This window comes from Limulus polyphemus, unplaced genomic scaffold (assembly GCF_000517525.1).
Source record: "Limulus polyphemus unplaced genomic scaffold, Limulus_polyphemus-2.1.2 Scaffold6424, whole genome shotgun sequence".
Taxonomy (NCBI): Eukaryota; Metazoa; Arthropoda; class Merostomata; order Xiphosura; family Limulidae; genus Limulus; species Limulus polyphemus.
The window spans coordinates 8,852-33,538 of record NW_013672034.1 but is presented as its reverse complement, the minus strand read 5'-3'; the positions used below and the strand labels follow the sequence as shown (position 1 = coordinate 33,538).

The window sequence follows — 24,687 nt, the reverse complement described above, 5'->3', positions numbered from 1 at the left end:
TTTTATAAGTAAATGTTCACACATCACGTACTATATACATATATAAAACATGTGACTTAGAAAAAAAATCTAAATATGAGAAGACAAATTTCATTTTTCATGTCAAGTTTAGGTATTAAAAGAGGCCTAAATTTAAATACCTTGCAGAAAGCCCACAATTTCGTCATATAAGTCCTGTGTGTGTATTTTGAATGACGCAATAGCTATATACAGTGAAATGTAGATTATTGTAATGAGAGATTGGAGTGCTTCCTCTTATGAGTACATTTTCGTCTAAGCCATTGCAACATGTCTTTTATATACTGATATTGTTAGTGTAGTTTACCCTGCAGTGTTCTGTATATACTGATATTGTTAGTGTAGTTTACCCTGCAGTGTTCTGTATATACTGATATTGTTAGTGTAGTTTACCCTGCACAGTGTTCTGTATATACTGATATTGTTAGTGTAGTTTACCCTGCAGTGTTCTGTTTATACTGATATTGTTAGTGTAGTTTACCCTGCAGTGTTCTGTTTATACTGATATGGTTAGTGTAGTTGGCACTGCAACGTGTCTTGTATAGACTGATATTGTTACTGGAGGTCTCTGAAGCATGTTTATTGTAGACCTGGTAAAATCCTTGGGGGTCCCCTAGTGAGCGACATTGGGAGTCGGCGTTCGAATCCAACCCCCCTCTCACACGCACACTTATCTATGTCTTCCCTGTGTTGAATGGGTACGTCAGGTATAATACCAACTGAACGTTTCCTGTCAAATTGTGCGACAGCAGCACAACAGTCCCATATTTTTAGATTGTTACTTCTTAGCTTAAAGGTTAAAAAAGGATTTATTTTAAGAGTGTGAAAGTATGTTTGAACAGTTGAAAGAAAGAGATTTAAATATATATCACCCGTAAATTTAGATTTCCTTCCAAATTAAATCAAGAATTTCCTTCTTGCAAAGTATAATCCTGCTGCTCTGTGAAAATAATTATACAATTATATAATTATACCAGTTGGTCATTTGGGTTAATGACCTAAATTTCCGCTTTCAACGCCACCTGTTACTTGCAACTTTCGGCCCATGTATTAAAAGTTTAAAATTTAGGCTTTTTTTTTCAGAGATACCTCGTCATTTTAAAAACTGTGTATTTACAAAATGATTCGGAAAATAGACATTGTATTATGCATATTGTAATTATCGCGATAAACTGATAGTACAAAATTCTGGTTATCAGTTTAACATGAATTTCTTATTGTGTTGATAAAAAAAAGGTCACCAAATGGGTATAATAGGAATCACACAACAGAATCCCGCAATTCAGTAAGTAGGCCTAACTTTTACTGTTATCACAGCGGCTTTGGTGGAAGTTTGCTTATAACGCTGCGTTATAAGTGTATATTTAGTTCTATTCAACATGCTAGAGTAGTGTCGAGTGGGCCAGAGGAAAGATAATATGTAATACTTTGACAACGCTGTTGTAAAATTTTCCTGGTGTAGAGAATCATTATCGGCTGGATAGCAAAACAAATATTCCACGTCATTTGTTTTCAAGGTAAATCATTGTCCTTAACATTTTCCAAAATGAATATTTTTGTTTGACAAAAGCTTTCCTTTTTGTTTCTTGTTAATCGCAAAGCTACACAATGAGTTATCTATGCGCTGCCAACCAAGGGTATCGAAATCCAAGTCTCAGAGTTATAAGCTCTGAAACTTACCGTTGAGCCACCGGGGTATTGGGGTGGGTCTTTTTGCTAAAGAACAACAAGTTAATATCAACTATGAATGCAAAGTGCAAAAAAAAGTAGGCCTTTGTTGAAAATCAAAAGGAAGAGCAAAATAAACATATTTTTTAACACTAACGTAAGAACATATATATGGCCAATAATATCGTATATAAAGGAAATTGCTTTGAATTAAAATGTATGTAACAGAAATACAAGATATAAACGGATTCTTAAAAAGAATAAAGCATCATAAACACCATAAATACATATATAGTCACATGATCAGTACACGAGCTCACGATCTGACGTCTCGAAACAGATTCTTGGCACAGACATGATATTCCTTTCACATCGTCACTTCTTTTTCCTCGAGACTTTTGTTCCCCGTTTTGGAAAGAGAAGTGTTTCCTGAGATATATGAAACTGTTCCACGCCTTTTGTAGGAGGTAGGGGTAATGTTTATAGGCCAGGACAGATGAATTGTCACTTAATTGTCTCTGTTTTTGCTAAACAAATGTTGAGACCTGTTGACATCACTCAAATTCTTCATTTTTCTTCAAAGAAACGTCCATCAGGTAAAAAGAGAAGATTAATTGTTGTTTGCCTTGTTTAGTATGTTGGCATCACTTCGTGTAGGGATGTAAAGTGTGTCATTCCGGAAACATGATGTGTTCTTTCTTAGAATGGACACCGTATATACACACACACATTAAGCCCCAGACTCTATGGTGGATCATAACTTTTGTTATACACACTTTAAATGATGTATTGTCATTGTCAGAGTGGAACTAAAACTGGACGTGTTGATAACTTGATTGAATACTTGGCCACGCCACTTTTTTTTTATTCAATAAAATCTTGATTTACACGAAAACGATAAGTGAATCACACAATACATTTTTTTCTGTGAAATGATTTTTAATGAAATGTTATGAAACTAGAAAACTTACTCGAATTAGGTGATGAAGAATACGTCATTAGCTTATAAAATTTTAAAATGAAACATTGTAATACCTTTTGTCTAGAATAATTAGGTCCAATAATAGTTAACAAGAAAATATAAGTTTCTGTTCCAAAGAAGGCGATATTGTTAATTTTACCTGTGGACGAACCACTTATTATTTTCTAAAATATTTTTCCATTCATTATTTGTTATTGCAGTGAAAGGTAGGAACGAGAGTAATGGGGCACGAGGGATGCCTGACTAGCGGATACAGGTCGTACCGGGTTGTTATGTGCAATCTTAAGTCACGTTGTACCGTAAACTAAAATCCATAAAAGGCAATGATTTATCAAAACGTAAATAGGGTCGCAACACACATACACAGCACAAGAACGTGCGTTTGCAGTAGCTATTAGCACTGGGTGTAGGTCTCGTAATGAGATTCCATATTTCATACATAGCGTTTTTGTTATAAGTTTTTAAAAGTATTTTTGTGTAATAGTCGTGACCTGACCCCAAAAGATTTTGCTGTATTTTTGAGTCGTATTTACCACTGCTCAGTTTGAAGGAAAAAATTGTGTTAAATGCGAAATGTATTCGGGGTTAATTTTCCACAATCATTTGGCATGAATAATAAAGGCATAGAACTTTGAAGATAGAAAAAGATTGTAATGCAAAATATTATTTACTATTCTTCATATAATTATGATATACAGGCAGCAAGAGCCAATTTGGTCCTTCAAAGCTGTCCCTTCACACCCATTCCCAAGAACTCGCCTTTTATTTTTCAGGAAATCTTCGATTCCTGTCATAAGCTCTTGGAAAGTTCTAGCCTCCACAACTTCTGACAACAACTCATTCCACAAATCAAACTTTCTTTACTAGAGCTTAGCCCGTATTTTCCAAATATTAAACTTGTGTCCTTTCGTCTTACTCTCTTTAGAATTCAGCACAAAGAAATCAGTCTTGTAGCCTATCGACCTCCATGGATAAATTTGAATCTGGCTACATCTTAATTTTTTAAAACTGAATTAAAAGATATTAACTTTTCCCTATCAGATAATTGTTCTATTTCAGGAATCATTCTAATATTGTATTCTCAGATAAACGGATTTCCGTGCAAGTATAGAATAGATCGGCTTAATAACAGGAGGATAGATCAGGAAGCATACGAAATAATCTGAATTTGAAAACCAATTTTTTTTTTCAAGCTGTATGAGAAATAAGGAGGCTGGACACGTGTGATGTGAAGTGAATTAGTCATCATTTATTAGAACGCCTACCTGAATAGACACTTGTTTTGTCATGGAAACATGGAAAAAGCAAATGTTTTGGCTAGAGAATGTTTTAGTTGTGATATCATGCGATGTCTCAACTTTTCTTGAGAGTTGGAGCAAACAATATAACAACAACAGTGGATTGATGAGTAGTTTAGTGAGTACAGTATGGTGGGAAAGATGGGTGATTATGTTAGTGTTGCTGATTGATTACCAAGTTAGTGAGTTAGTTTGGTAGCCTGTTCAGTACTGTAAATTTTGAAATTGTGTTTGAACATAGTAGAGCGACTATTTAGTGTGTTAGCTTTGCTGTTCATAATTCCCTGTGAACACTAATATAACTCTCTTAGAACACTTAGCATACATTCTTTCACTTTAGTGTCGGGCACTTTGCAACCACTCCAGCTCAAGAGCATGTATTCTAGCAATAAAATAGTGAACTGTTTTTTGACATATTTCATGTGATTATTAAGACACATGAATATGGCATTAAAACACTTAATAAAATAAAGTTTACAGTTATACCTTGCATTTAAAATGTACATATTTTTAAAAGGCTCTCCCCCCAAAATTTTTTTTCTATAAAGCAAAATTGTACAATCTGATGCATTTTCTAGATCAATGTGAGGCTTAATTTGACCTGTATCCAGCTGATCAACCAACCACAATGTATTGTACTATAGAAAGCTGGTAATTTGACTAAAATGCCTTATTTTTTTTATTAATGCGTATGAACATGAGAATATGTGACTGTTGATATCTCTGTAAAACTTATTGAAAGTAATGACACAAGAGAGTCGAAATTATATCATGTTTATTGAAATTTGCAATTTTGACAAAATTACATTTAAATAGAAAGGAAAATTCCATTAATATCACTCATTTCTGCAGTAAATAAACTTATAAAGTACATGTGGTGGTATTTGAGATCCCAGTGTTTGCTAAAAACATTAATTAATCAGTAGCTTAGGTCTTGTAGTCATAAATTCAGCTTTAAGTTCCACATATCAATGTATAAGTATTACTGTTTTTCTTCTTATGGATATTTTGTTTAAAGTAATGATTCTGTAGAGCTATAGAGGATTATGTGTTTACTTTTTTTATTTACAGACAGTACTGACATTGTGGACTGCAAACTGAAGCTAATTCTTGGACTGATATGGACACTTATCCTGCATTATTCCATCTCAATGCCAATGTGGGAGGGCGAGGATGCAGACCTGGTCCTTGGGTCCAAGGGAGGTCCGACTCCTAAACAAAGGTTACTTGGATGGATCAAGAAAAAAGTTCCAGATCTTCCAATCAACAACTTCACTTCTGATTGGAATGATGGTCGAGCTATGGGTGCTTTGGTTGATGCTGTGGCACCAGGTTTGTCTGAATTAATGATAATTAGTAGTATATTAGTGAATGAGACGTTTTATACAAGACTGAAGGCAAGTTTTCACATTTCAAACAGAATTGTTTCAAATTTCACACTCAGCATCTTTCCAGTCATAAGATTAATCATATGAACTAATTTTTTTATTGTTCATTATTTCTTTCATAGAAGCCACATAAAGCATTGTACTGTTTGTCAATAAGCACACATATTGCAGGTTTCAAATATGCTAAGTAAAATGGTATAGGTTACATATATCTTACATGTTCAAGATAATGTGATCTGTCCCCTGGTAAATAAAATGGTCAAGTAATATGTTTATTTAAAGAAAGAAAGAAATTATTAGGTGAAACTTAGTTAGAGCATTTACTTCAGCATTAATATCTGTAGATGTTGTTAATCTCTACATATTAAGACAATGACACTTAGAACATTTATCCAGTGTGAGTATCTATATATGTTGCTAATCTCAACATATTAAGACAATGACACTTAGAACATTTATCCAATATGAGTATCTGTATATGTTGCTAATCTCTACGTATTACGACAATGACACTTAGAACATTTATCCAGTGTGAGTATCTGTATATGTTGCTAATCTCAACATATTAAGACAATGACACTTAGAACATTTATCCAGTGTGAGTATCTATATATGTTGCTAATCTCAACATATTAAGACAATGACACTTAGAACATTTATCCAGTATGAGTATCTGTATATGTTGCTAATCTCAACATATTAAGACAATGACACTTAGAACATTTATCCAGTATGAGTATCTATATATGTTGCTAATCTCAACATATTAAGACAATGACACTTAGAACATTTATCCAGTATGAGTGTCTGTATATGTTGCTAATCTCAGAAAACAAAGACTGAATACGGACACCAGCTCTTGTTGTGACATACAAAATAAAGTATAACAACTGTAAACATCAATACTATCTATGAATACTATTATAACATTCTTTTTTTATTCTGTTAGGGCTGTGTCCTGATTGGCCAGAGTGGAGTCCTAATGATGCCCTAAAAAATGCATCAGAGGCTATGGGCCTGGCCAATGATTGGTTAAATGTACCACAGGTAAGTTAAGGTTCAATATGGTTTCTTTAATAAACATTTTTTACTAACAGTGTAAGATGTATTAAGTCATGTTCTTCTATTGTTGGACTTGACTGTTAAATTTGAGACAGTCATTTGTAGGCCTGAAATAGCACAGAAATTTGTTTGTTACTATTACATGAATGTAGTTAACTTTCCATTTCAGTTGATCAATCCAGAACATGTGGTCAATCCAAAAGTTGACGAACTTTCTATGATGACCTACTTGTCTCAATACCCTAATGCCAAGCTAAAACCAGGTGCTCCTCTCCGTCCCCGTGTCAATCCCAACAGAGTCCGTTGCTATGGTCCAGGTATTGAGCCCACAGGTGTCGTACTTGGTGCTCCCACTAACTTCACTGTTGAGACATTCAGTGCAGGGAAGGGTGATGTTCAAGTTTTTATTGAGAACCCCAAAGGACAGATGGAACCGGTGAGTTGGAACCTTTTTTCTAAAGCTGTTTGATTATCTTGCAACTCTATTAAAATGTTTAACACAAGGATTATAAGCTTTTCATTATCACTGAAGAATTTTTACTGGTAAATCAACTTACAGCTTGCATAGTTAATAGATGAGGATTTGTTTTACACATATAATAATAATAACAAAGAAAAGAAGTTTTCTACTTTCATTTTAATTTTGGTTTTGTTATTTGTTGATGATATCCAAATAACTTCAGAATAAATTTTGATTGATTTTTATTTATTTTCTCAAAATCTTTTGTAATTGCTCTATCTTTTTAACTTGTCTATTAGGATATTTCTAGTTATTTCCTTCAAAATTCACACCTATGAAACTCTTCCCATCAGAACTATAAATATAAAACCACAGTTGTAGATATTTTAACTGTTTCAAACAACATTACAGCTGTCAAAAACTTTCCATTAAAACTGTAGATATAAAACCACAACTGCTCTCTGTAGTCTTTTTACCTGTCTGAATGCATTGTACAAGAGTTTTAAATACAACTTTTACACCTTTCTGCTTCGAGGAATGTTGTACTCTATAACCAACAAAATCTTATATTTCTCTAGTATTATGTAATGTAATCCTTTACTATACACAGTCACGTTTTCTCTACCTATTTATTTCAAACTTTAGTTGAACTTGAAATAATTCCTCTGAGGGAGAAATTTTATAAATTTTTCTTGCACTGCAGGTGGAAATCAAATTTAACGATGACCGAAGTAAAACCTACACAGTTACTTATACTGCAAAGATGGAAGGAATGCACAAAGTAAATATTTTTTATTTCATTTTATCTTATATACTGAGCTTATGTTAGTTTATTCCTGATTGCCTTGTATTATAGTTTTTGGGTAAGTTTTGTTAAATGTTTTCTGTAACTAATGCTTATTCTAGGTGAGTAATTCATTCATCAAAATATATTATTTAGGACATTTCTACAGTCACTTTGTCCCTTCACATATAATATATTGGTTATGATTTCTTAAAGATGTTTTAACGTTTTTAGTTCCTAAACAAAACTGCTCTTTAATTAAACAATATCTTTACTATCTTTTAGAAGCATTTGTCTTATTAAATCTTCCAGTTTCACTGATCTTTAATTAAACAATATCTTTACTATCGTTTAGAAGCATTTGTCTTATTAAATCTTCCAGTTTCACTGATCTTTAATTAAACAATATCTTTACTATCTTTTAGAAGCATTTGTCTTATTAAATCTTCCAGTTTCACTGATCTTTAATTAAACAATATCTTTACTATCGTTTAGAAGCATTTGTCTTATTAAATCTTCCAGTTTCACTGATCTTTAATTAAACAATATCTTTACTATCTTTTAGAAGCATTTGTCTTATTAAATCTTCCAGTTTCACTGATCTTTAATTAAACAATATCTTTACTATCTTTTAGAAGCATTTGTCTTATTAAATCTTCCAGTTTCACTAATCTTTAATTAAACAATATCTTTACTATCTTTTAGAAGCATTTGTCTTATTAAATCTTCCAGTTTCATTTTCTAATTTATGATTTGAAATATAATTTAACCAATGCAAACTTTTATTCTTTATAAAAATTCATTAATAAATATTCTTCAGGCTATAAGTATGATTTGTTGATAAAACTTGCTTACAAATCTTGATGATAAATGTCTTTCATTCATCCACAAATGGTGAGACTGACCATAATGTTTGTTTTTCAAGTGCTGGAAGTAAACTCAAAGCCATAAAAACAAGTTGATAATATGAACAGAAGATGGCACTGGAGAACTTACTTTGGTTTAAAAAAAATGGTCATACTTAAGTGTAATAATTTCAGACATTTTGGGGCTATCTGTGTCCTGTCCACCATGTGGAAATGGACCCAGCTTTTAGCATTGTAAGTCCATGAAATGGGGGGGGGGGGCGAAAGAGAGAAACAGTTCAGGGTCCTAGGCAAATGAAACCTGGTTATGCCATAAAGCCCACAAAGCACCCTTAGGTTATATAAGCATAGTTTTTGGCTTTTCTTTGTATATAGACACTTGATACATTAAGACTGATTTAAATAATAATTTGAGTAATATTTAATATATATTTGTTACTTTATAGATTTAGAAGATATTTGTTGTTACTTTATTAACATTTTTACACTTACACTGCAAGCTAAAAATGGCTTCTGCTATGATGTTTTCTTGTTTATCAGTTCGTTGCTGTCCTAATTTAGGATATTCTTTTTAATAAGTTGTTAAAAATGTTAAAAAAGAGAAAGAAAGGGTGTCCAGTGAGGATGTTTGTCCCAAAGCTCGTGCTGACTCTGGACACTCCTGCCAGTGACCCACTGGAAGAGGACTATTTATGTTCTGTATACCATGGGGAAACAAACCCCAAATTTTATCATTGTAAGCATGAAATTACCAATGACCCACTGGAAGGGGACTATTTATGTTCTGTATTCCATGGAGAAACAAACCCCATATTTTATCATTGTAAGCATGAAATTACCAATGACCCAGTGGAAGGGGAACATTTATGTTCTGTATACCATGAGGAAACAAACCCCAGATTTTATCATTGTAAGCATGAAATTACCAATGACCCACTGGAAGGGGACCATTTGTGTTCTGTATTCCATGGGGGAAACAAATCCCAGATTTTATCATTGTAAGCATGAAATTACCAATGACCCACTGGAAGGAGACTAAAGTTAGGGTAAATCAGTTTTAATGAATTGGTTTTTTAAAAAAGTTTACATTTTTACAGATGAGAGCTTGAAATTCAGTTAATATTTTCCAAATAATTATTTATAAAAATAATAATTAAAATTCTAGTCAAAAATTAATAAGCAAGTTAACTAAAGTAAATTAAGTAAAAGTTAAATAACTCTCAGTGAAAGAAAGAAACATTTCTATCTTAGATTTTATCTTTTATGTCCATTTTAATGTCAGTTTTATTTAGCAACCTAGTTTAGGTGATTTTATTACTACACTTTTGTAAGTAAATCTCTTTAAACATTGTTTATTTTAGTTTAAATATTAAAAGAGCTCTACATAATGTATTAACACTTGCTGATTTTATACTGACCCACAACTTCCATTTTCACTTCTTACTGCTGAAGAAGCTGTTTTATTTATTTTAAAAAACTTATTCATTTTTTTTTAGGTCAAAGTACTATTTGCAGGAAAAGAAGTACCAAAAAGTCCGTTTAATGTGAAGGTGGAGGGAACTGTTGGTGACTTCAAAAAGGTGACAGCTAGTGGTCCTGGGTTGGAGCCCACTGGAGTAATGGTTGGCCGCCCAACCTACTTTGACGTTTTTACCAAAGGTACAACTAACTGTTGGAGATATAAAAGAAATTATTTGTGTTTTAAAATCTTGATTTTCTATTTTATTTAAAATTTGATTGTAAGTTTTTTACATATAACATTTAAGTACTATTCTTAATATTTAATACATATGCAACTGCACTTGTTTAAAGTATTAACTAATTCTACTAATTTTCATTGTTAAAAGTTCCTTCTCAAGAGGTAAAAAAAAAATGTTTAAGAAACCTTTTCAGAATTTCATCATTTTTAAAGTTTATAATTACTTGAGTGATTTGGTACTGTTGTAGATGCTGGAAAAGGTCAAGTGGAGGTAATCATTCTTGACCAACAGGGGAACCAAAAAACTACCCTCAACAGGCTAGTGAAGATCTCTGAAGATGTTTATCGTTGTGAATATGTGGCTCAAACTGTTGGCGTTCATTCGATTAACGTCTTTTTCGCCGGACAGCAGATACCAAATAGTCCATTTGGTGTGAGAGTTTCACCTGGTCAGTTTTGTTTAAACGTTTTGATAGAAGTAATATCAGTATTAAACTATGTATGTAAAAAGTAACATATGATTAAACTTGGTAAGAATGGCCAAGTTCTGTGTTTTGTGTAGTATGTACCAAGGCTTTTACACTTAGATTTAACATTTGAATCAGTTGGCATTCTGGGTAAAATATTTGACTTTAGGAATAAATGTTCAAAATGTTTATAAGCTTAACATTTAGTACCATACATATTTATACTTAAATTGAATGTGAAGGCATTTTTACTCATGATGGTTATGCCTGCCATTAATTTTAAATATTTGAAAGTTGTTTATGAATGACACTCAAAATCATCTTTTACTTGCATTCTTAACTTGTGATTATTTTCATATTATTTCTTTTTATTTTTCATGCTAATTTTGTGGAGGAGTATTTAAAATTAATATTTTATTAATTGATATAAAATATTACTGATAGTGAACTTCTCTCATCTAGATATTGAATGTTTGAGTTAGCAATGTTTTTTTTCTTATAGGTAATTATATGATTGTGATATTCTGTAACAAATATTTGTTAAGTTCAACAAACTGATGCTTTTTATTCAGTTTAAAGTTCATAAAAACCAGAGAAATTTTTGGCCAATACTGGGTGGTTTATCCCTACAGTTGGGAAGTTCTGATATTTGATATAAAATTAACTTCTAGTGTGGTTACCCAAGTAACTGATAACTTGTGAATTTAAGATTTGAAACATGAGTTGATTCTAACTGCATTTCCTCTGTCAAAGTTATCAACATTTACAATATTATTTTTATTAAATCTCAGTACTCTATCAAATACTTCTTTAATTTGATAAGTTTTATCTTGTTTTAGCACAAAACTCCACAGTGTCTGTCCAAACTTAATGAATCTTCTAACTTAGAAAATATAACTTTATTAACATTTTTGAATTTAAAGAAGATTTAATCCATACATTTTACAATAGTTCATTCATATAATATTGCATGATAAATTAATCTAGTAGTAAATTTTGTTTTCATAGTTGCCGATGCCAGAAAAGTTCGTGCCTATGGGAGAGGTTTACAAGCCACTGGAGTTCGTGTTGGAGATTTTGCAGATTTCAAGGTGCTTACTTCAGGAACGGGAGAGGGAGAACTGGATATTAAGGTGATAGGTCCTGGTGAGTGCCGACTGTAAAAAATAAAATTGATCATCATAGATTCTTTATTATATGTTTTTTTATTAATCACACACCTAGGTTACATCATTCACAGTTAGATTCTAGAACTAATTATAATTATTATTTCATGAAAAGTTGAAAACTTTGGGTGGCATTTTTTATGAACAGAATTATATTTATTTAATAGAGTCAGATAATACTCTATATTAATATATTTATGTTTTCACAACAGGAGGTATAAAAGAAAAAATAGATATCAAGAAGGTTGATGAAACTAGCTACGAATGTGTGTACAAACCTGTGAAGGAAGGGCGATACATTGTCACCATTTCTTATGGAGGTCAAGAAATCCCTCGTAGTCCTTTTCAAGTGAATGTTGGTCCTCACAAGGTGTCCAAAATTAGAGCCTTTGGACCAGGACTGAAGGGTGGTGTTGTTGGATCACCAGCAAATTTCACAGTGGAAACTAATGGAGAAACTGGATCTTTAGGTTAGTATTAGATGGGCCTTATTTTAATTAATCAACTTGTTTCATGTATCTAAGATCTATAAAAAGAAATATTTATAATTTCTTTCAAGAAAAGAGCAACTTCTTTGGCTGTATTTCAAAATAGAACCTTAGAGTTTCACCTATTTTAAGTGTATTTTAAGCCTATTTTTTGTGAAGAACACAGATGAAAAGCATTAAGGAAATAACAAACATAGTTCATGTTCTACATTAAATGTTATTTTCTACATTGTTTGAACTTATTTAGCTTGTGATCAGTACAGTTTGAACCAGAAAGCTTTATTTGTATTAGCACTAATAAAAGATTGTTTATGTAAATATGAACATTGTATATTAATAAAGATAACATGAACTGATGTAATAACGGGGAAGCGTTATATGTTCATATCCACAACCTATGCACCAGTGGGGGCTTGTGGCCTTTTTTAATACATGGCTACGTTTTCAAACAATCAACTTAAATCAATGTGAGTCACATCCCCCAACTTTTCCTTTCTGCAGAGCCCACTTCTCACTTCTTAGTTAGAAAATCTATAGCTTGCCTAACCTGTCTCTCTCTCTTGTTGGAATGGCATGATTGTTCTTTGTTTGAATGCATTTACTGTCTCCTTATAGATAAATTTAACTTATGATTGAAGCTCTATTGGCAACTAGTGAATGTTTTATTAAAAGTAAAACATAATGTTGCGTCAGCGAGGTCACGTGACTAGTGTCATGCCACGTTTCTAGAACTATCTTGTACCTTCGTGAATGCCCTAGCATTTACTAGATATATGTTTGTCTGATATATATATAAGACGCTCACAACGTGATGGGACAAAAATGTGTGCAGGTAATTGAACTGCAGTCAGGAAGTATTGTTGAAGTTAACGTTCGTTGTTAAAACGAACCATCAAAGAAACCATCACTTATCTAGCAGAAATGTGTGTAATAGATAAAATCTCATTAGTTTTTCTGATCCTTTAATTCATATTTCTATATTTTACTAATTTCAAGCATGTTTCTGCGTGTGAGTAGAAGGTTGAAAAGTGTTATTTCAGCTGCTTATATTTACTTACGAATTTTCTTTGAGGTAGTCGTACATACTTTATTTTCTTGTGAAGCAGCCTAAAGGACTTCACATTTTTATTCTAGGTTTCTCTATTGAGGGGCCTTCCCAGGCTAAGATTGACTGTAAGGACAATGGTGATGGCTCAGCTGATATATCTTATCTTCCTACTGCTCCAGGACAGTATGCTGTTCACATTCTTTGTGATAATGAAGACATCCCTAACTCGCCTTACATGGCAGAGATTGTACCAAGTTCTGAGACTTTTCCAGAAAAGGTGTGTTGTGTGGAAGGAAGTTTCTGTATCCAAGTATGAGGAATTATGTTAATTTTAAGATTTTAGTTTATTGAGTCAGAGAAAACTGGTAGGTTGAATAAGATCAAGTCTCTGATCACCATGTATGATATGACAAGGTAACATATTACTTATCCAAGAGTATAAATGGTTACTACAACATATTACTTAACCAGACTATAACATTAAGATGTTTACAATATTGTATTACCTAACCAGACTATAACATCAAGATGTTTACTACAACATATTACTTAACCAGACTATAACATTAAGATGTTTACAATATTGTATTACTTAACCAGACTATAACTGGTTACTACAACATATTACTTAACCAGACTATAACATTAAGATGTTTACAATATTGTATTAACTAACCAGACTATAACATCAAGATGTTTACTACAACATATTACTTAACCAGACTATAACATCAAGATGTTTACTACAACATATTACTTAACCAGACTATAACATCAAGATGTTTACAATATTGTATTACCTAACCAGACTATAACATCAAGATGTTTACTACAACATATTACTTAACCAGACTATAACATCAAGATGTTTACTACAACATATTACCTAACCAGACTATAACATCAAGATGTTTACAATAGTATATTACTTAACCAGACTATAACTGGTTACTACAACATATTACCTAACCAGACTATAACATTAAGATGTTTACAATATTGTATTACCTAACCAGACTATAACATCAAGATGCTTACAATAGTATATTACCTAACCAGACTATAACATTAAAATGTTTAAGACAGTTTATCTTTTAGAATATTGTCATATAATCTTTTTTACTGGACTTATGGGATTTGTGCTGTTGTATACTGTTACCATCTTTGTAAAGGTGAAATTTAGGTACTGGTTTCCTTACTTCCGTAAGATCTATAGATTTCAAATTGGGGACATAGGTTAAAATTTCTTTCTTGTCCAAGTTATATTTGACTTTCTTATTTGTGGGTTGTAGACTTATTTTTACTGAATATTGTAAATTTTCAAAATGTTATGTAACTTTTATACCTGAAAATTTCAGAAGGCAGTTTTAAAGTAGTTTCAACATCACGAGGCAAGTCTTGTCATACTGTGTATATGTTATTATAATTTGCTAAACCCAGTAAGCCTATTAATATTTCCATAAATAGACAAAGTTCATTTGCATGTGTTTTTAGTAATCAATATTTTATTTTAATCCAGGTTGAAGCACATGGACCAGGTCTTCAACCGAATGGTGTAGTTCAGGGACAGCCAACAGAGTTTACAATTGATACACGCAAAGCTGGAAATCCTGCTCCTTTAGATGTGTCTGTACTGGATGAAAACCTGAAACCTGTAGATGTAAAGGTACAAGACAATAAAGATGGAACTTACAAGTGCACTTATCGCCCAACCATGAAGAATAAACACACAATTCAGATCAACTATGGAGGAGTAGCTATACCAAATAGCCCCTTCAGGGTAAGTGGAAAATCTATCTCTAAAGTCTATGAATTTCAAGAAAAGACTCAAAACTTGAGCATTATATGTTATTGGCTCTTCTTCATCTTTTTCTTCAGGAGAATAAATGGCTCTATAGCCTCTTAGGAAAAGTTGTTTTAGCTGGAAAGCTGGCTTGGTAAAGAAGATTTTTTACGGCTCAAAGTTGGAGTTAAAGGACAGATATTGTGAATTTTATTCAAAATTGGACATCTATTGTTGAAAATGCATTATTTTAAAGAAAATATTAAGTTGTATATTTCTTAATCAAGCCAAAAAAATTCATAAAACTTTTTTATAATTTTTGTATGCTAATTTGCTTCTTCATGTTCAAGGTATATGTATCAGAACCCACTGACTCTTCAAGAGTTAAAGTTTTTGGTCCTGGTGTTGAAAAGGGAGTGAAAGCACAGACACCAACCCACTTCAATGTGGATGCTCAAGGCTGTGGAAAAGGTAAAGCTACTCTTCTTGAAAGAGATCTTTATTGTCACTGTTTTACGGGACTGAGGTGTGGTATAAAAAATTATAATTTCTTTAATGCTTCTTTAAATTAATTATAGTGTATTTAGTTGATTATTATATTTTATGTCGTATTTATAAGTGCATAAACATCCAGTATTTGTTTATAACTAATGGATGAAAACATCTTAAGTGACTTGCGTCTAAGGAGTAAATTGTGACATTTTTCTAACTTTCTAATTAACTCTCGATTGTAGGATATAACTAAGTTTGTTTTCTACATGTTTTTGTTTTATGGAAAGTGGCTTTTTTGAATGTGTAACCATGATTTCAAAAGTATTATAACTATCTATAAAACTTTTGAAATTTTTTATTTTGGGAAATGTTTGAGAAGAAAAAGGTCTCAGCATAAGAAACTAGATTTACCTGCCAGCATTTGGAGGGAATGGGAAACTGTTGTAGTCAGTGTTTTGAGCAGTTTGAAATAATGTTTTGGTATCATTGGTGGATTAATGAGGTATTCTTCCTGTCGTCACTAGGTGATCTTCAGGTTTTGCTTACTGATGATAAAGGTAAACAAGTACCCGTACAGATCCAGAATAATGAAGACGAGACATACACCGTGGATTATGTAGCTCCAACTCCAGGAAACTATAAGGTAGATGGAAAGAGTACAGAACCTGTAACATTCAGTTTTAAAAACTAACTATTAGGCTTTCTGCAATCTTTATGCTAGTTATGTATAATAACACACTTTCCATATCCTTAAGATATTCTATGATATTTGGATGATTTTTAAATTCTTCCACAATTTGCAGATTTTAATTCTGCTGTAAATGTAAGTATTAGTATAAGTGATAAAGGTGGTGAATACATTTCACAACTAGAGGGACACTTGGTAGAGTGCATACCTTTGCCATGCAGCATTGATCATATTCAACCCTCAAAAAATAGGAAAATCTGTCTGTATGTCTGTTGTTATCAATGGACTTGGACCATTTTTGGCAAGACAATGAGGGATTATATTCTACATATGTCCACCAAGTTTCATCAAAATCCAATCATTTTTGGTTGAGTTATAGAGCAAAAATAGTGTGATAAATCAGTCCTTGTATTAACAGATTGGGATTTTTTGTTTTTATGACCTTGACCTTTGTCCTTGACCATACAAAAACTAATCACTTCTGGGTCACAGTCTAAATGTATGGTAATTTTTCTTCAAATTTATTCAGCTGTTTTAATGAAATCTTGCTAACAAACATACACAGAGGTGAAAACATAACCTTCGTCGACCTTTGGTGGTGATGGTAATAATGTAATACATATTTCAATAAGATAATAAATGTTTCTCACATGTAACATACTGTTTTGGTATTATTTTCTACTATTCTGAATCACATGATTTAGTGTTAAAGTTTTACTGTTTTTGGCTATGTACTGCTTTGATGTTAATATTTCTCTCCTTCTTAGGTTACTGTCTTGTTTGCTGGTAAAGAAATTCCAAACAGTCCCATCAAAGTTGACGTCCAGCCCAAGCTAGATGTCAGCAAAGTTAAGGTGGATGGATTAGAACCAAGTAAACATCTTCTTTACAATTTTATCTCTAGAGTTTCTTAAACTAAACCAAATATGATATTGTTAGCCCCCAAACCAAGAATTCTTATCTGTAACAAAAATGTAATAACTTTTATTAGAAAAATTGATCAGATGTAATTCAGATGAAAAGCTCATATAATCTAGAACAATTTCAACCAAGGTTCCATTTGTTCTGGAAACATATATCCCTATACTTTGTGATAGATCTATGGATCACATAGCTATTTCCCCATAAGTCCCTACTGAAGTCAGCCTCGATCATGATATTATTTCCTCCTAGTTCTTAATGGAAGTTTGAGCCATAAAAATGTGATATATTTTTTGTTGCATGTACATTATTATTATTATTTACTGTAATGTAAGATTTTTTTTATCTGAGCTTTCTGCTCTTAGTATTTTTGATATAAAACAAGCATAACCGTGTTAGGAATCAACCACTTTTTAGAGACATTTAATAATTTTGTTTCACATTTCATTGGTGTAGGGCTTTTACCGTACTTGCTGCACCAGTACAGCAACAACTTTAGTCTTTACAACTTATCTTGGTCTTTTAATTCCACTGATTTCATTAGGTGTTTTCGTAAGCTCAGTGACAGACTTTACAGTGGATGCACGAGCCATCTCTAAGCGAAGTGATGCTAAACTTGATTGTGTAATTACAAATCCCTCTGGTGCCCGTACTGGTTCCGTGGTGAAGGGCAATGATGATGGAACGTACAAAGTATCATATACACCAGTTGAAGAAGGTAAGCACCCATAATCCCACTTATTATTTAAACTGATGCCCAGAAACAATGGCCTTTTCTAATTCATGGCTGAATGCTGTCTGTAGCAGAGGCTCAGTTTCTTATAACTGATAATTTTAGTAAAATATCACTTTTTTGTGAAAAGTTTTCATTAAATTTCAAGGATTTTCTTTCTCATTTTTACACTTTCATTCCATTATCATTTCTTTTTAAAAACAAATGTGAATAAAAATTGTTACATTTTCTTTTGTGACTATTGTAAGAGGGAATTGTGATGTAATTATTATTAAACTATTTTAATTTGTCAAATGTACCCTTCAAAATACTATCTGGATTCTCCCCATTGTAATATAATTGTGACTCAGAAAATACCACAAAGTGAGCACAATCATCTGAGCCTAACATATAGTTTCTGTTCTTCAAACGGTGACAAATTAAAAGTGACAGCAACTTGAGAACATTGGTAAAATAAAATGTGTTGCTAATAAGAACTGAGTAATGTTTATTTTTGAATATTTCTTGTTTACTTCACCAGGACCACATAAAGTTGATGTAAAATATGATGGAGTTCCTATTCCTAATAGTCCTTTCAAGGTTACTGCTACCAAGGGTTGTGATCCACGAAAGTGCCGTGCTTATGGGCCCGGACTGGAGCAGGGAGTGGTTAATCAGGTAATTACTAGCTTCATATAATAAAGTACAGTAATAATTAACATATGCAAAAATTATTTTAATAAAACTGATAATTTGAAACTTAGTAAGTTTGATTAAACCTATTTCATGATTTTCTGCAGAACTTCAAGATGAAAAATATGCTTTGATATTTAAGTCGCATTTAAAGATATTATAAAAGAAGAACTCAGAAATTGATCTTTTGTATTGGAAATTTAAACTTACTACAAACAACATTATCATTACACGTACAGACCAACACTTTTACCATCGAGACAAAGGGAGCTGGAGCCGGTAATCTGGGACTTGCTGTGGAAGGTCCTTCTGAGGCCAAAATGACGTGTAAAGACAACAGAGATGGCACTTGCACTGTAGAATACATTCCCGATGAACCTGGCAATTATGATATTGCTGTCAAATTTGCCGACCAACATATTCCTGGTAGGGAGGTTTTTGTTTAGTATAAATTAAAAGTTGTAACTGTAGAGTGTACAAAAGTCATGCTTATATTTTATATATTTATAATATCTGACTCATCTGACTTATTTGTAGAAAAACTTTATAAGTTTACTCTCATATCCAATACTAAATTAATTAGTTTAACCCTCTATTCCGTATTGTTGCGTACAGGTAAGAAAACTATTGTTGTCGCTTATAATCAGACACTCTCAGAGGTTCAGATAGGTCAGGGCCATTTCTACCTTTTGAGGCCCATAAATATAATATAAAAAAATGATGAGACATGAAAATCAAATAAGACAATCATTAACCCAGAAGAAAAGTGAAAAATAATTTGAATATTTAATTTGTAGCTCTTGAAGAAAATAGTGCCTTTAATTAAGTGAACAGAGTTCATGGAATAAAAATTTACAAAGTATTATCTAAGCTAAAGTTCTGAGTATCCGTACTACATAACTTGGACAAATATAAAAAGTGGAAAAAATTGTATTTGTAGGAAGTCCTTTCAAGGTTCCGTCATCTGTTGGGGTGGATGCCTCCAAAGTTCAAGCTCATGGTCCAGGTCTAGAACCAAATAACTGTCGTGCTAATGTTCCACTTAACTTTACCGTGGATGCTAGAAAGTCAGGAAAAGCTCCATTAAATGTAGATGTCAGCTCTGAGAAAGGTAGGAGAATTTATGTCAGTGTTATTAAGGCTGTCAGAATGACTTAATCTTAATTCAATAAAAATACTAATACCTTCTTTCTGCTCTCATCCACTGCTTATAACCACCCAGTATGCTCAGCAGTGGTTATCCTTTTTTTTTTTTTTAAATAACAACAACGTTTCATTGAAGATTATTTTACTTTTGTATACACTAATAACCACTTTCAATAATTTGTAAGTACAATCAGTCTTATTGTATCTATTAGTTTGTCAGAATTGAATAATATGAACTTAAATCTATTCACCAGAGGAAAGCCGTATAAGAATGTTTTCCTATCTCAACATAACTGATTTATTGATCTTTAGATTAATTTATGTTAGAAAAAACACTTCTTCCATCTAAATTTCAATCTTGAACAAGTATTTCATTTGAAGTTTTGTTATTCAGTATATTTAAAAATATTGAAGAAAACTCTTTTTAAATGTAAGAATAACATTGTTTTTGTTCTTTAGCAGAATCTGTAAATCTGAAATTTTAAACACAGAATCGTATATAATTACAAAGTTCAAAACTGATTTTTGACTAACTTTACTCAGGACCAATCCCCAAGAAGGCTCAAATTAAAGACATTGGTGATGGAACCTATGATGTGACCTATTTTGCTCCTCCTGAGAACAGCAAATGTGATGTGAAGGTGACATATGGTGGGAAAGATATACCTGGAAGGTACTTATAATACTGTAGTTAAAAAGATAAAGGATCCATCATCAAAAAATATTTACCCATAAAATGATAAAAGTAAAAATTTGAATACAACTAAGTAAAATGTAAACAGCTTTGACAAATTGGTCAGTGTGTTCTGTAACAAGCTAATTGTTCATGTTACTCTCTCCTTGTTTAGTAACAGGCTAAATGTTCAAGTTACCTTCTCCTTGTTCTGTAACAAGCTAAATGTTCAAGTTACTCTCTCTCCTTGTTCAGTAACAAGTTAATTAGTCAAGTTATCTTCTCCTTGTTCAGTAGCATGCTAAATGTCATGTTATCCTCTCCTTGTTCTGTGAAAAGCTAATTGTTCATCTTACCTACTCCCTGTTTACTATGCATCAGATTAAATGATCGAATCACCCGTTTCCTGTTACTTAAAGTATAATAAAAGGTCTAGTTCTATTCCATGATTTGCTAACACCAAAGGCTGATGTAAATAATGCTGGTTCTTCTGATGAGAGAAGGTTTGATGTTGATAGATCAACTCTCATCTTTCTTGAAGAGGTTTCAAAGGGCTTTTGCACAAAATTAAAATTATGGATTTAGATTCATAACTTCAAAGTATTATATGTATAATCACTTTAAACAGAGTACAATTTGGTTATAAATGGAACTTTCTTTGGTGTTGGACTTTAGCCCCTTCCAGATGAAGGTGAAGCCTACCGTGGAGCCAAAGAATGTGAAGGTCACAGGCCCAGGGGTGAGCAACAAGGGTGTGCCTGCTAGTATTCCAGTCGAGTTTACCATAGATGCTAAAGATGCAGGAGTTGCAGAACCAGAAGTTCTGGTCAAGGTGAGGTTCACATATGTGTATGAATAACTTCAATATGGGAGTTACAGAACCAGGAGTTCTGGTCAAGGTGAGGTTCACGTATGTGTATGAATAACTTCAATATGGGAGTTACGGAACCAGAAATTCTGGTCAAGGTGAGGTTCACATATGTGTATGAATAACTTCAATATGGGAGTTACAGAACCAGGAGTTCTGATCAAGGTGAGGTTCACGTATGTGTATGAATAACTTCAATATGGGAGTTACGGAACCAGAAGTTCTGGTCAAGGTGAGGTTCACATATGTGTATGAATAACTTCAATATGGGAGTTATGGAACCAGGAGTTCTGGTCAAGGTGAGGTTCACGTATGTGTATGAATAGCTTCAATATGGGAGTTACAGAACCAGAAGTTCTGGTCAAGGTGAGGTTCATGTATGTGTATGAATAACTTCAATATGGGATTTACGGAACCAGGAGTTCTGGTCAAGGTGAGGTTCACGTATGTGTATGAATAACTTCAATATGGGAGTTACAGAACCAGAAGTTCTGGTCAAGGTGAGGTTCACATATGTGTATGAATAACTTCAATATGGGAGTTACAGAACCAGAAGTTCTGGTCAAGGTGAGATTCACGTATATGTAAGAATAACTTCAATGCAGGGGTTACAGAACCAGAAGTTCTGGTCAAGGTGAGGTTCACATATGTGTATGAATAACTTCAATATGGGAGTTACAGAACCAGAAGTTCTGGTCAAGGTGAGGTTCACGTATATGTATGAATAACTTCAATAAACCAAGTTCTGTTGTTCAACTGGTTTTCTTTGCAAAATATTTAATTTGTTTTATTTTAAAGTTTTATATATTAATCAGTTTCCAATTGTAAATTTAATGATTTTGTTGAACTTTAAACAATTTTGTTTTAAACGTATTACTTTATAATACAGTATGTCTTACCTATGTATAACACTGAATCACAACGACTAGAGTAATGAGAAACACATTAAAAGAAAATAGTAATGCTTGAATGAGACTTCATTTCCTTGACTTTTAAAAATAAACAGACAAACAAGCATAAGTTCTTAGAGCCTTCATAAACAATGTTTTTTTGATTGATTTTTCATAAAAACTTTAGGTAAAAAAACTTCATCATACTTTCTATTTTCATCTTCCAAAGGGTCCAGACAATACTCCACGAAAAGCAACAGTCGTAGATAACCAAGATGGAACCTACAAAGTAAAATACACTCCTGATGATGTCGGTACTTACAAAGTGAACGTAAAGTATGGAGGACATGAAGTGCCTAATGCTCCTTTCACAGTTAACAGTTACGCTGTTGGACATGCAGAAAAATGCAAGATCACAGGTTGCGTTTCCTAAATTATTGTTGAAACTACAGTGTTAGTTTTGTTTATATGTAACTTGAGGTATTTCAGAGAACTAGCTTTGGAGCTTAACACTTGTATTGGAGAGAATGAAAGTGTGTATATATATTAATCACTGGTTTTCATTAGATGTTTCTTGATCATGAATTTTATAAACAGAAAACAAAAATAATATGAGGCATTAGCATAATAACTTTTGAGTTTTTTTTAGCATTAGTAGTAGATTTTTGATGATAATACAGTGGTGTGCTTGTGAAACATTACAATAAACAGAAAGGTAGCACCACCTTACTCCTATCTGACCTAAAGATTCTTGTTTTGTGTAGGGGTTAGAAACTAATAACAAGTGTGTCTGTTACACATGCAAATGTCAATTGTGTATGTGTGTGTTTTTTCTTTAAGAGGGTGTCCAGGAACGATTAACTATTGGGGAAGAATACTGCATTACGGTCAATGCAGAGCAGGCTGGAACCGGTGCTGTTACCTGTAGAATCACTAGTACCACAGGAGTCGACTCTGATGTGGACATACAGGTAGAGGACAACAGTGATGGCACTTTCTCCATCTATTACAACCTGAAAGATGCTGGGGAGTACAGCATCAGTATCAAGTTTGGTGGCCAGCCTGTGCCAGGTGGAAAATATACTGTCAATGTAAGTGAATCTTAATGTATTTGATGATTTACCAGTAATAAATATTATATTGAACCAAACAAATTTATTAATATTTTCATCAGTTCAACCATTTCTCTTTTATTTTGGGGTTATTGTTATATTGTGGGTATTAGCAACAGTTTGTAGCAAAGCCAAACAATGAAAAGCTCAAGACTTCATTATAATCAGATTTGTCAAACTGTAACTATCTAAAGTGACTACTCTTTATTTTAAGTTGTCACTGTGTAAAGTGACTTTCTATTATATGTTGTGACTGTGTAAAGTGACTCCTCTTTGCAATAAGTTTCACTGTCTAAAGTGACTCTTTGTTAGAAACTGTCACTATCTAAAGTGATTCTGTTATGAGTTTTGAATGTCTGTAGCCAGCAGGGCCGGATTTAGAAATGTGGGGCCCCCTTTCAGAAAAACATATATTCATCAGTACACGATATACAAACAGCTGTAATCAAAAAGTTTCTACCTACAGTCTTACTCATATCTAGCCACAAATTCCCTAATAAATCAACAAGTTATTAATTACACAAAATTAGACACTAACTCGAACACATACAAATAAGTTTGGTATAAAAAGTAATGTTTATTATATAAAGTATTGTATGCAAAACATGGTATTTTATCGTATTTCACTAGAGTTTACTACTATGTGTTTTTTGACATAGTTCAAAGGAAAGTGTTTAGTGAAGAAAAAATTACAATATACCAGGAACTTTTTGTGACTTTGTTTAGCAAAATTCTTGATAATATTACTAAAGTACCAATCACGCAGTATGTCATACTCAATTCTTATTATCAATAGCTTACTAAGCCATTCATGTGTCATTGTTGTTCATAGACTGTTCTTAATAATTTTCATCTGGCTGAATGATCTTTCACCACTACAGTTAGTAACCATTAAAACAAGATAAATACAAAGAGCTGTTTCAACATTGTGGAAAGTGTCTTTCAATGATTAGTTTGTACAGAAAATGGTGTCATCCAATACAGTCATTTTCTTCATCTGTAAAAACCTTTGAAAACTCACTGAACTGAATCACTTCAATACCTAGGAGACAATCTAAGTGTTCGTTGTACTTGTCAACTAGAATTTCTGTTGATTGTTCAACTGAATCAGTTCAATACCTAGGGGGCCATCTAAGTGTTCGTTGACCATCTAAGTGTTCGTTGTACTTGTCAACTAGAATTTCTGTTGATTGTTCAACTGAATCAGTTCAATACCTAGGGGGCCATCTAAGTGTTCGTTGTACTTGTCAACTAGAATTTCTGTTGATTGTTCAACTGAATCAGTTCAATACCTAGGGGGCCATCTAAGTGTTCG

At 32.7% G+C, this 24,687-nt stretch overlaps 1 protein-coding gene across 1 annotated transcript in view; it reads left to right on the top strand.

Moving 5' to 3' along the window:
* The window catches only part of LOC106473707 (filamin-A-like), a 37,970-nt gene that overhangs the window by 4,582 nt on the left and 8,701 nt on the right, over window positions 1-24,687 (top strand). The window contains exons 2-22 of the mRNA XM_013934386.2: window positions 5,038-5,298; window positions 6,304-6,401; window positions 6,586-6,852; window positions 7,580-7,657; window positions 10,023-10,185; window positions 10,474-10,674; window positions 11,701-11,838; window positions 12,071-12,328; window positions 13,481-13,671; window positions 14,914-15,174; window positions 15,528-15,648; window positions 16,194-16,312; window positions 17,125-17,230; window positions 17,823-17,996; window positions 18,532-18,668; window positions 18,923-19,109; window positions 19,624-19,794; window positions 20,373-20,502; window positions 21,178-21,334; window positions 22,490-22,679; window positions 23,101-23,351. Coding sequence (XP_013789840.1) covers window positions 5,038-5,298; window positions 6,304-6,401; window positions 6,586-6,852; window positions 7,580-7,657; window positions 10,023-10,185; window positions 10,474-10,674; window positions 11,701-11,838; window positions 12,071-12,328; window positions 13,481-13,671; window positions 14,914-15,174; window positions 15,528-15,648; window positions 16,194-16,312; window positions 17,125-17,230; window positions 17,823-17,996; window positions 18,532-18,668; window positions 18,923-19,109; window positions 19,624-19,794; window positions 20,373-20,502; window positions 21,178-21,334; window positions 22,490-22,679; window positions 23,101-23,351 — 3,659 coding nt within the window. The remainder of the gene's footprint in view (window positions 1-5,037; window positions 5,299-6,303; window positions 6,402-6,585; window positions 6,853-7,579; window positions 7,658-10,022; window positions 10,186-10,473; window positions 10,675-11,700; window positions 11,839-12,070; window positions 12,329-13,480; window positions 13,672-14,913; window positions 15,175-15,527; window positions 15,649-16,193; window positions 16,313-17,124; window positions 17,231-17,822; window positions 17,997-18,531; window positions 18,669-18,922; window positions 19,110-19,623; window positions 19,795-20,372; window positions 20,503-21,177; window positions 21,335-22,489; window positions 22,680-23,100; window positions 23,352-24,687) is intronic.